Raw genomic sequence first — 13,497 nt, forward strand, 5'->3', positions numbered from 1 at the left:
CTTTCCCTAACAGTTTACATTTCTCCAAAATATTCAATGAAACAATTGTAGCACTGAAATCTATTCTTAGTCTGCACATTTTAAACAACAATACAGTCAAACAGAACTCTTAGTTCTAGCAACCCAACATTTATTTTATTTAGATGGTTATTACTAATACCAACAAGACAAAGTTTTAATTTTCAATCAGAAAAACAAAAAACAATCATTACATTAACGATTCAATACAATATTTATCACCTCCTCCCCTGCAAAAATATCATATTATCTATCTTTAAAATGTATGAAAGAAGATTAATTTTACCTAGACCTGTTGGGCAAATGGCATATTAAGCCACAAATCCTATTTTCAAAAGAAAGCACATACAATAAAATACATTCTTACCTGGAAGTATCTTTGCCCACTTTACCACCTGAACCATCTGCTTGCCAGCAAGGCGGTTTAAAGTGGAAAGCAGGTGCTCCGCTGTATCTGGTTTTGAATTATCATATCCTGCATACACTATTTCAGGCTCAATGCTTTCAAGGACCATAGAGGGTGAAGGAGCAAGTGCTGGTGAAATAGCAGACAGGTGAGGAACAAGTGCTGTGTTTACAGATGGCTCTTTTACTGGAGCAATATATGTAGTCCCTTCCTCTGGGCTTTGGGGTGGTGGCTGTTGCTGCTGCTGTTGTTGTTGCTGTTCTTCATGCATCCCTTTCAATTTTCCCAACTTTTTGGACTTTCGGGCTGAAAAGAAGAACAATACAATCACAGAAATCTGATACAACCTTTACTTGATGGAGGCATAAAAAGATTATTTCAAAAATGAAATTAATATGGAAACCATCTTTCCAATAGTAAGCATGACAATACCAGAACACAACGGAACATGGGCCAGGAGAAAAATATATAAGCAGGCTCCTACCCACTTAAATCCAGGATATACTGTACCAATAAACCTAAATGTCATCTCTATCTCTAAAATGTTCTTCTAAGACACACTCTCCCCTCCCCCCCTTTTCCCCCCCCAATGCAAATAAATTAACAAAAATCAAGTAAGGCTTACCTCTCTTAGTTTATACTAATTAATTCTCCTACAACCATGAATCATTTTTGTTGTCCCATGTTGTATCATTTCAATAGTGAAATAATAATGTCTGCTAATTTATTGTTCATGTTTCTATAAATACACCCTGTTTCCTAGTTACCTTTTTCAATTTACATGAAACATTGTAAAAATGGTTTTGATTTGTTTTGTAGGTTTTTATCTTAATCATCTATCACCCAAACATTTTTCTTCATGGTCTCTAGTCTCACATCGCATTTGGTAACCAAGATAATTCTTTCTGGCCCCTAGTCTTATTATTTTCCATTTCTATACACAAATCACAAGTCACTTATCAACCTATTAGTCTAATCTAGTCAAACCACTTTGTCATTGTAACTTTTTTTTTCTACCCTAGTACTTTCTCATCTCACGACTCAGACTTCTCTTCTGGCTACTTTTGAAATTACGCTATGACCATATATAGCCAGTTAACCAAAAAATCCTGAGCCTGAGAAGTGTAAAACTTCTCTCTCTCTCTGCTGTTAATTCACTTCTCCCCACTTCCTGCCGTTAAGCCAATTTTTACATATTTCAGTTATAGTACTACTTTATTAGAGTGAACTTGACCATACTGAAACTTCATTTTTAAACAGCAAATCCTGTCCTCCCTATGCTCCGTTGGTGCATATTCTCAGTCGGAAGACAGCAACAATGATATATCTCTATTATATGAAAGGATGTTGGGTGCAGAGGGCCCTCCATATCTTCCATTCACATAATGTAAAGTGACTGATAGTTGTGCAAATACGAGGAACAATCAGCTACATTTCCCCGTCCCTTGCATAGGGGAACAACTACCACAGAAGCTCCACCAGCTGCAAGACTACAGAATAGTTTTGCTGGTGGTTCACTGGAGAGTAAGAGAGGGAGATTCCTTTCTCCCTCCATCTGCTGCAGAAACCTCATTTTCTTCATTACTTGGGCATTCACAGGGTATATGATTTGGCTCACAGTGAAATAAAATTAATCAAACTTCTACCTTAGGTATTTACATAGCATATATTACCATATTATCTAAGCATAGAGAATAAAAGATCCAGATTATGTCAACATATTACATTGTATAGACTGTGATTCCTGTTAAAAGGTCTGTTAAATCAATGAGTTCAATATTGGGGGAGGGTGGCTCTCAAGGGAGAACTTAGATGAATCTCCCAACTTGCAGTGGATCATGAATTGATTCTGTCAACATCTTCTGTATTAAAGACGAAACGCTATGTAGATATCCAAGAAGTGGGGAGAGGTGAAAGCATAAAAAGCACCTTTTCCCCATGTGAGCAAGGCAGTGGAACAAAACAAAAACAAACAAACAAAAAAAACCTGGAAATTTCCCACAAAATGAAATTAGCCTTCTTTGTTTTTCTGTTTGTTTCTGGTCGATCCGAACATTTTATTTTGATAAAGGCCCAGACCTGAAAAAAAGTTATTTTACAAACTTAAATGGGAGACTTTTCCCATCATTCCTACCTTTTGGGTAGGAACATTCTGCAAACCTCAAAATTCCATGATGGCCGGGGGTAGGGGGGGGGCGGGGAGGAATCCTTGCACATCTGGGCCAAAAACATTTATTTTTTAAAAGACACAATTTCCATACGAGGCTTTGCGTTGGACTCCACAACCCAGGCATTCTACTTCGTATCTGGAGGTTAGTATGTGAGCCTGAAGCATCCAACTGGTCCCTAGAAGCCCAGGAGTGAGCCGATTCCAAGTCCCTGCGGTCCGCCGCTTCCCGCAGCTCCCACTGGCTGGGAACGGTGAACCACGGCCACTGGGAGCTGCCGGGGGCCATCCCTGCAGACAGCCAAAAGCAGAAGAAAAAAAAATAAATTGTGGCCCGCAATCAGATTATTCTAATGGGCTGCATGCGGCCCGCTGGCCACAGGTTGCCCACCGCTGTCTTAGGATCTAGGATATTTCCCAGATTTGGGAGTTGAGCCCACAGTTTATTCTGGGGGGAGGAGTAAAAGTGCAACACTGACATGACTGGGGATGAACTAAGTGCAGAGATCCTTCTCTTCACTGACTCTCATAGGCTTTAAGATGGGAAGGGACAGCATGGGCCAATGTTTAGCCCTACACTACAGTGAATTCAATTTCTTTGCCTGTTATAGGACTTGGAGAGAGAGGTTCATAGAGTTTAGGGCCAAAAGGGACCATTATGATAATCTAGTGTCTGATCTCCTCTCTAACATAGGCCAAAGAACTCTGTCTCCAGGTAAACACAAAACAAAATAAACCACCATAATAAACTAATGATTGAAATATTGTCAAAGGCACTGCACTTGTAGCTGAAAACACTCCAATATGCTTCCCTTAACATCAGGATGGATGCACTGAGATACTGTACACATTATTTTAAAACAGAATATGTGATGAAGACAGAAAACTGAAACAAAAGAATAATAAAATCAAAATAAATAGGTTATGACTAAATATTGGCAATTTTTTCCACATAACATCCCTAAGATACAACCTTTCCTACCCATCCACAGAGCTAAAACTCTTCTCTAAGTTCTCATCTCGCACCTTTTCTCTGGCCTTGACAAATGCAATCTCACCCTTCAGAGCCATTAAAAATGCTGCTACTAAGATCATTATCCTAGCCCACTTCTTTGAGCATGTACCTCTGTCTTGGCCTCCTTCCACTGGCTCCCCCTTCTTTATCACATAAAACACAAGATGCTTGTGTTGAAACATTCACTTTCAAGGCTCTTCTGAGCCTATCCCTACCTTAACTATCATCTCTTATTCACTATCACGATATTGATTCCTGCTTCCGATCAGCCCATGATGCCAGCCTACATCGCTCATTTGTTACATTTTCAAAACACTTTTGAAAGAACTTTTGTGCTTTCTCCCATGCCGTCCCTCATACTTGAGAGGAGTTCTCCATAAACATCTATAAAGCCACTTCATTATTCTCCTTCAACAACCTCCTTAAAACTCTTTTTCCATGATGCCTACAAAAAACAGGCTGCTGGTATGCTTAGACCACTATCATGCTGACCAATACTATTTATTTTTTTGTACTCCCCTCTCTGTCTGTTACCATCTGTTGTCTCTCTTCTTATATTTAGATTGTAAGCTCTTTGGGGCACAGACCATCTTTATGTTCTGTGTTTGTACAGTGCCTAGCACAATGGGGTCCTGGGTCATGATGACTGTGCCTCCGAGGCACGATGGTAATAAAATAATATAAAATGCAAGGCCTTCAATATACTGGGCCCGACCCTATTGTTAGAACCAGTCCTGGGAGTAGTTTTTTTGAAGTCAATAGGATTAGTCATGAGTTCAACAGTGAGCATTATACCCGGTAGCAAGTGCATGTTCAGCTCCATTCATGCGATCACTGCAAAACATCCATACACGCTGCTCCATAAAAAAGTTGCATCACATTTTTTTTTTTCTGGAGAATATCTTTGTACTTTTAGTTCTTATTTCTTTCTCTGTAGGTATGTCTACACAGCAATCGGAAGTGCAGCTGCACCTTGGGTAGGCAAACCCGCACTAGCTTTCAGCATGTTAAAACAGCAGTGAAGACACGGCGGCGCAGACTAGCAACATAAATACATAGCCAGAGTTCTGGACAGCTTGTACAGCATGCACTGGAGCTCACACCACTGCATCTAGATTAAAGCTAGCATGGGTATGCCTTGCTGCAATCACACGGGTATGCCTACCTGAGCTGCAATCTTAGGGATGTTATGCAGAAACTGCAGTGTTGACATAACCATGAGATGCCCACAGGTGTGCAAACCAGAGGGAAATTTTTATAAAAGGATAAAATAAACAACTAACTATGTATAAGTATTAATCAAAAGCTGCCTGTCATAATTTAAAATTCAATTATTCAACCAGCCACATGTATAATAGATTGGGAAACTTTATAAAGTACAAAAACTTAACCAAATCATTTAGGCCCAATGTCTCTGAGTAGAAGTACAACTGAAGGAGTAAATGCTTTCGTACACTAGCAATCTACCTCTATGGATGTGATGACATTAGCATGTCAGTCTGGGACTATCACCAAAGTAGATTTTTCTAAAGTAATTGTAATAATCTGATCAAACATTTATGAAGAAAAAAAATGGAAAAAAATAAAATGGGAGACAAGTTTTCTAAAAATAGCCTTATTTATGTATTGTTCACCAGTATTTAATTCACCATATCAGTGATTTTTCTGTTCTGAAAAATATTCATATTTTCCCTTAACTTACCATATCTTCACTTTACCATAAAAGATGCTCCTACTCCTACATTTCAAGCAGCTCTACAGTACTGTTTAACAGATTATAGTTATTGTTCCATTTTAGTGTTACTATCTGCTTCTTTTTCTTTTTTTAAACCTTAACCATAAGACATTTTCTAATTTCTTTTTGAAAAGGTATAATTATGCAACTGATCCAAAACCTTGTTAAACTAAACGCAACCAGTGCAAATAAAAATAAAATGCCAGTGCCTAGTTTAGTGATGGTTAAATGCTCCATGAATCCCATCCTCTAGTCTAACAATCCCAGACCTGATCAAATAACATAAAAATAATATGAGGTACATTAAATGTAAAAATAATGTTCTATGGCAGGCACCAAAGAGCAGCAACACCTTTAGCATTTTTGTCAGCCAGCTAGAGGACATCCATTAGAATAAACCCTGCTCGTTTTACTCACAGAGGCATTCCTACTGGTGGCACACAGCTTCTCTTTGAACTCCCTTCCCTACCTGCCTCAGAATGAAATACATGGTATCCAGTAGGAGCCCCTGGAAAGCAGCAGCTGATCTGATGTTCTGGTAAATAGACTTACTCTCCTCCCCACTCCCAATAAATATTGAGTTCCAAATCGGCAATGTGCACAAACTTATTAAACTTACTGTAAAGTAAGTGAAAATTTATTTGCTCCCTATTGAATGCAGTTATACGTACAGTACTGCATGCAGAGATGGGATCACTGTGACTATTAAGTTATTTTAGCAAGCCAAAGCTGAACTAGCACTTTTGCAACCAAATGTATCCCAAGAGCAAAGCTAGGATGTCCACATTCAGCAAAATACTTGATAATGAGTTAACAGTGACATCCATCCCTGAAAAATGTTAAAAATAGGCCTGAAAGAATAAAAAAGGATCAAATATCACTGCTTATTTTTATTATTCATTTATGTTTTTCAAGCTCTATGTTTTATTTCCATTAGCACAATGAGTCTAAGAACAAGAATCTTATGCGTCTTTCATGTGTGCAGAAGCAGAAACTATATTTTCATCTGGGATCATGCCAGAATGCTAACTGAACTGGTTTGGTAGTTCCCACAAACATCTAGCAGCTTAGCTAAACTGACAGCCCATTTAACCAAGATATAAATCCTCTGTTTTTTCTCTCCAAGTATTTTTGTGTTTATTTTCGTTTTCTTTCATGACAATATCACAAAAAGTGTGTTTCAATTTCATTTTCTTCCGTTATACCATCAAAACGAAAAATATTACTGCTTTATAGTCATGTTTACAGTGAAAAGAACTGTGTTTTTCATTTGGTTTCATGCCAGGACTCTAGCTCAACTGGTTTGGCAATTCCCACAGAAGCCAGCAGCCAACTACAAAAGATTCTGAGAACCTCTGAGAAGTAACTGCACTGAGTTTAATTTTTTTTAAGGTGTGTTTCACACTTGTTCTTTAATTGGACTACCAAATATAAAGCTAATAAAGACAACTCAAAATTGGAGAGAAAATATACATCATAGCTTCTGCCCGTACCCAACAATGTCATAAAACTTAACATAGTCACAAGGCAGATCAGCAGGAATTCTGAATAAAGATAACTGCTAATCAAAAGCTCAAATCCTATAATTATTTTCTTTAGAAACATGTGTATAATTCATATCAAGAAATTCAACATCAGTATTCTAAGAGTGATTGGACACTTATGTGAATAATAGGAATATCAAAAGTTATAATAGTCTATGCAAAAAAAAAGTTTTGGAAAGGATATAAAACATCATGTTCTAGGGCTTAAGCCAATCTCTAACTATTAAGGGTTAGGACAAGACTTTCACAATTCTGATCCTGTACCGCAGTTCCTAAATTCTTATATTCTTAAGGCTTTCTGAAACAGATTAATAGTTGAAGAAAGGAGAAGTGTGGTGAAAGAGGCCTTGCAAATAGCTCTGGCTTTAACATCTTGAATGTTTTACTAAGATTTTTTTTGTTAGATCAGTATTTGTAGATGTCTAATATTCTTAGGCACCAGAATACAAAATTTAAAATAAAATACAAGGGGAAGTCTTGTGGAAAATCATATAATGTTGACTTTTTGAAGCTACAGACAGCACTACAGCAACAAGTAATCCGCACCTCTTGTTGAAAAAGAGGAAAATATGCAAAAGTATTGCTGCAGTACTCAAGACTGAGGGGAAAAACAACTGAGGAGAGCTGGCAGTTTTTCAAAGGGACACTATTAAGGGCCCAAAAGCAAGCTATTCCGCTGGTTAGGAAAGATAGAAAATGTGGCAAAAGACCACCTTGGCTTAACCACGAGATCTTGCATGATCTAAAAAATAAAAAGGAGTCATATAAAAAATGGAAACTAGGACAGATTACAAAGGATGAATATAGGCAAACAACACAGGAATGCAGGGGCAAGATTAGAAAGGCAAAGGCACAAAATGAGCTCAAACTAGCTAAGGGAATAAAGGGGAACAAGAAGACTTTTTATCAATACATTAGAAGCAAGAGGAAGACCAAAGACAGGGTAGGCCCACTGCTTAGTGAAGAGGGAGAAACAGTAACAGGAAACTTGGAAATGGCAGAGATGCTTAATGACTTCTTTGTTTCGGTCTTCACCGAGAAGTCTGAAGGAATGCCTAACCTAGTGAATGCTAATGGGAAGGGGGTAGGTTTAGCAGATAAAATAAAAAAAGAACAAGTTAAAAATCACTTAGAAAAGTTAGATGCCTGCAAGTCACCAGGGCCTGATGAAATGCATCCTAGAATACTCAAGGAGCTAATAGAGGAGGTATCTGAGCCTCTAGCTATTATCTTTGGAAAATCATGGGAGACGGGAGAGATTCCAGAAGACTGGAAAAGGGCAAATATAGTGCCCATCTATAAAAAGGGAAATAAAAACAACCCAGGAAACTACAGACCAGTTAGTTTAACTTCTGTGCCAGGGAAGATAATGGAGCAAGTAATTAAGGAAATCATCTGCAAACACTTGGAAGGTGGTAAGGTGATAGGGAACAGCCAGCATGGATTTGTAAAGAACAAATCATGTCAAACCAATCTGATAGCTTTCTTCGATAGGATAACGAGTCTTGTGGATAAGGGAGAAGCTGTGGATGTGGTATACCTAGACTTTAGTAAGGCATTTGATACGGTCTCGCATGATATTCTTATCGACAAACTAGGCAAATACAATTTAGATGGGGCTACTATAAGGTGGGTGCATAACTGGCTGGATAACCGTACTCAGAGAGTTGTTATTAATGGTTCCCAATCCTGCTGGAAAGGCATAACGAGTGGGGTTCCGCAGGGGTCTGTTTTGGGACCGGCTCTGTTCAATATCTTCATTAACGACTTAGATATTGGTATAGAAAGTACGATTATTAAGTTTGCGGATGATACCAAACTGGGAGGGATTGCAACTGCTTTGGAGGACAGGGTCATAATTCAAAATGATCTGGACAAATTGGAGAAATGGTCTGAGTTAAACAGGATGAAATTTAACAAAGACAAATGCAAAGTGCTCCACTTAGGAAGAAAAAATCAGTTTCACACATACAGAATGGGAAGAGACTGTCTAGGAAGGAGTACGGCAGAAAGGGATCTAGGGGTTATAGTGGACCACAAGCTAAATATGAGTCAACAGTGTGATGCTGTTGCAAAAAAAGCAAACGTGATTCTGGGATGTATTAACAGGTGTGTTGTGAGCAAGACACGAGAAGTCATTCTTCCGCTCTACTCTGCTCTGGTTAGGCCTCAGCTGGAGTATTGTGTCCAGTTCTGGGCACCGCATTTCAAGAAAGATGTGGAGAAATTGGAAAGGGTCCAGAGAAGAGCAACAAGAATGATTAAAGGTCTTGAGAACATGACCTATGAAGCAAGGCTGAAAGAATTGGGTTTGTTTAGTTTGGAAAAGAGAAGACTGAGAGGGGACATGATAACAGTTTTCAGGTATCTAAAAGGGTGTCATAAGGAGGAGGGAGAAAACTTGTTCACCTTAGCCTCTGAGGATAGAACAAGAAGCAATGGGCTTAAACTGCAGCAAGGGAGGTCTAGGTTGGACATTAGGAAAAAGTTCCTAACTGTCAGGGTGGTTAAACACTGGAATAAATTGCCTAGGGAGGTTGTGGAATCTCCATCTCTGGAGATATTTAAGAGTAGGTTAGATAAATGTCTATCAGGGATGGTCTAGACAGTATTTGGTCCTGCCATGCGGGCAGGGGACTGGACTCGATGACCTCTCGAGGTCCCTTCCAGTCCTAGAATCTATGAATCTATGAATCTATGAATAACATTTATATTCTACAATACTAGTCATCTCTGTAGTGGAGAAACATGGTAGAGATCATATCAGAAAAGTCATCTCTACTTGTTCAGCTAAAATGGATGTCCACTTACATAAAACTAAAACGGAGATAATCTACTGCTACTACCACTAATATATTTACAATGGAGAAATAAACAAAACTAAATGAGAGCCTGGTTAAAATCAATAGGACCAATCCTGAACTGATGGAAGTAAATGGTAAAACTTCAACTATAGGAGCAGGACTAAGCCCACTATTCTAAGAGAGATGTTTGGAGAATTTGTAAAACCATGTGAAGACTTGGAATTTAGATGTGAGAATCCTTAAAGTAAGGGAGCCTGATGAGTTGGTAGGATATACAGAGGACTTAATAGTAAAGATGCTTAAATTAAGTATCAACATCTGCCTGGAAACAAGATACAGAATCCCTATGCAAGCTCTGGTGAAGAAGGAAAATGGAAACATATTAAATCTGCTTTTAGCAGGTAGTATAAAATGCTGTTAGAGCAACAAGGCAGAGGATATTTCTCCCCCTTCCCCACCTCAGCCTTTTGACTCAGGCAAGAAGGATGGACCACATTTTCCTAAAATGAGTGTTTGGAGAGGCCAGCACTGAAGAGGGAGCTGGTACACAGATACCAGCCCCTCTCTTTTGAACCTGTGGAATGTTGGTGAAAAATTGGGTCCTGAAAGTTTGAAAGTTGTCTTCTTATGATCTGTAAAGCAGATAGTATAATTTTGGTGATAGATATGTTGTATTTCATATTGCTGAATGTTAATTTATGCAATATGAATTCTAATGAACTCTTATATATGCTTGAAATTAATAATTTTCATTTTCACCACTGACTTATCATATTTCAGGGAAACAAATGCTTGAAAACAGCATGCTACTACTATTGGATAATACCATACTCAAAGATTGGACAGTATTAATATGATTAATTTGGTTGTGTTATAATGGTATAGTATTTTGTTTTTCTGTATTTCTTTAGTCCACAAATCTATAGATTACCTTTTTCTTTTCATGCTGAGACACATCTAAGTAACACGGGATCCCTTGTAATTTTCCCCTTCCCCTGCTTTTTGCCTTAAATAACCACAAAAATGTTTTCTAAAAAAACTGTAGTTACAATATAAGCACAAAATCAAATGCAGGAGCACCTGTAACAAGCAATGTTCCCCTTGCACAAGGGAAGAAGAATTTTTACATAAGTGATGTATTCAGAGACCAGCTTGGTTGCTGCCCATCACAAACTAATTATTGTTTGCACAGCTAATGACTAGTTAACGTTGCCAAAGTTAGAGCTCTATTTATCTTAGTTTAAATTCTGCTGGAATACAAGGACTAAGCTAATCATGGCTAGGAGAACTTTAGCCTCACCCAAATCCTGCAAAAAAACCAAAACATGTTAGTCAACAGTGATGCACCATCACAGTCTTTTTGGAAAAAGGAGAGGGAGGAGCGAACAGCTTTACAGCCACACACTGCCAGAAGTGTCAGCCTCTCTTCCTACAGCCCCACTTGTTAAGACTTCTTAAACAACTGCCTGACTTAGGGTATGTCTACACTACGGGATTAATCCGAATTTAGATAATTCGAATTTGGGAAACAGGTTGTATAAATTCGATTGTGCGCGGCCACACTAAGCACCTTAATTCGGTTTTTAACCACATTAATTCGGTGGTGTGCGGCCACACTACCCCATTAATTTAAACACAGTAATTCGGTGGTGTGCGGCCACACTAACCCTAATTCGAATTAACAAAATCGATTTAGGCGCTACTCCGTTCGTCTAGGTGGAGTACAGAAATCGATTTTAAGTGCCCTTTAATTCGAATTAACTGGCTCTGTAGTGTGGACGGGTGAAGGGTTAATTCGGATTAACGCAGCTAAATCCGAATTAAAGTCGTAGTGTAGACCAGGCCTTACATAATCAGCAGACCAACCAGATTTACTGCCACAAGAAACTTATGGGGATTTACCTGAGAAGCAGGCAATTGGGATAAGGAAAAGGGAGAGACTACAAGAGTAGTGTAGTGTGTCATTTCTCCCCCATGCACACACACTGAATGGAAGGCATGGCACAGAGACTGCATATGGAGAAGAGAAGAACTTATCAGGAGAGGGACCAAAGGGGAAAACAAGAGGGAAAAGAGTACAGAACAGGTGAAAGATCGAAGATAGGCCACAAAAAATAACAAGGACATAGAGAAGAGACAAGAAATACAGAATGAAGGGGAAGGGCATGCTGCTCTACTTTAGAAAAAGGTTTAAACAAAGAGAAGGTGAAATACAAGACAAAGTGAACAGAACACAGACAGAAAAGCCATAGGGGGAAAAAAAAGAGGAAAAAGAAAAAGTGGAGTATATGTAAAAAAAGAAGGAAAAGCACAGAAGTAGAATTTAGGCACAGCTTCAGTGTGAGAGAAGGAAGGAAGGAGAGGAGTAGAAAATTATACCAATGTTGTGAGCCCAAAGGATTAGGATAATAGTGGAGTTGTCAACAGTGAATGTTAAATGAATATTACTAGATACACACTCTGGAACTGTGGTTAAACAATTCTGTAATTAAATAATTGGTGTTGTCTTGGTTTCTAGCTACTCTGGACTCTGTAGTTAAATAACGGGTGTCCTAGGTTTTAGATATTTTGTTTGACTAGCAGTTCTAGTTTATTTCTCTTTCTTTAAATAATCTTCACGTTTTTCTCAAGCAGATACAGAACAACTGTGTACTTGGGGGCAAATCCTGCCTTCTGTTACAATGCCTGAAAAAAATCACAAGAACAGATAGAGTTCCAATGTACAGGGAGAGGGTATGGAGAAGCTGCTTGGAAGAAATCTTCATCCCCTGCACTGTTGTTTAGTGTCAGCCTGCCTGTGGGGCCTATTTCCAAAGACTATTTTACAGGAATATTTAGGTTGCCAGAAAAAAAGTCTAATGCATTTGCTTACATTTTAGCAATCCTCAAAGTGATGATTAATTGACAAATAACAGCTTCATAGGATACTACTCCTCTGTGAGGGAACAACTTTTACCAAATGCCAATTAGAAGTTTCCTGGTAAAATCAAAATTAAAAAAGCTTTATCTAAAAAAGCTTAATGAGAAATAGCTAGAAGTCTGAAGATTCTGCCCACATATCATATCTTGGAAAAAAACAGCAAAACAGACACATTGCAAATTTGCTAATATTTTTAGTATATGAAGTGTCTTTCTGTGAACTTTCATCAATAACAAGAGAGATGCATTGACTACATTTTAAAATGGCAATCCAATATGCAAAGAATTTAAAAATAACTGTCCAAGAAAGAAAATGTTATCTTTCCTGAAAGCCAGGCTTAATCATTCTTGTTCAGATGTTCATATAATTAATCTGTTATTTATTCATTCATAAATTATGTCACATTTAGTGTTTTTGGAGTTTTGCATGGTATATTAAATACATCATTACACATGTTCATCAAATACAAGTCTTACAAAGAACTAGAAGCAAAACCCAAGTACTAGATTGCCATAAATTAGTCAACTACAATTCTAATGTTTACCATCCACTCCTATTTACAAGTGTACGCTACAGTGCTTCCTTGAGAAAATAAAACAGTAACTTGAAAAATCATTGCAGTACAGTAATTTGAGTTAAAAAAATGAAAGCAAAGTTAAGGCAACTTGAAATAATGCACATGTACTGCTAAGAAACAATGTATTAACAATATATTTTAGTTGTGACGTTAGTAGAAGGAGCTACTGCACTATTTAGATCAATTTAAAGTGTGCAAAACCCAAAGCAGCAATAAGAGCTCTCTCTCAGGAAAAAGAACAAAGGGCACCTTGTTATGGAGTTTCTAGTATCTTAGTTTCCCCAAAAGAGCAACCTCATAGATGGAGGAGG

The 13,497-nt window shown here is 38.1% G+C and overlaps 1 protein-coding gene across 4 annotated transcripts in view; it reads right to left on the reverse strand.

Annotated features, from left to right (window-relative positions):
* NR3C2 (nuclear receptor subfamily 3 group C member 2) overlaps nt 1–13,497 on the reverse strand; it is a 264,083-nt gene that overhangs the window by 43,850 nt on the left and 206,736 nt on the right. For all 4 annotated transcript variants that reach the window (XM_024207563.2, XM_024207565.2, XM_024207566.2 and 1 more), the window contains exon 5: nt 386–730. In XM_024207563.2, coding sequence (XP_024063331.2) covers nt 386–730 — 345 coding nt within the window. The remainder of the gene's footprint in view (nt 1–385; nt 731–13,497) is intronic.

The sequence above is a fragment of the Terrapene carolina genome, unplaced genomic scaffold (genome assembly GCF_002925995.2).
Source record: "Terrapene carolina triunguis isolate 2854851 unplaced genomic scaffold, T_m_triunguis-2.0 Scaffold66, whole genome shotgun sequence".
Taxonomy (NCBI): Eukaryota; Metazoa; Chordata; order Testudines; family Emydidae; genus Terrapene; species Terrapene triunguis.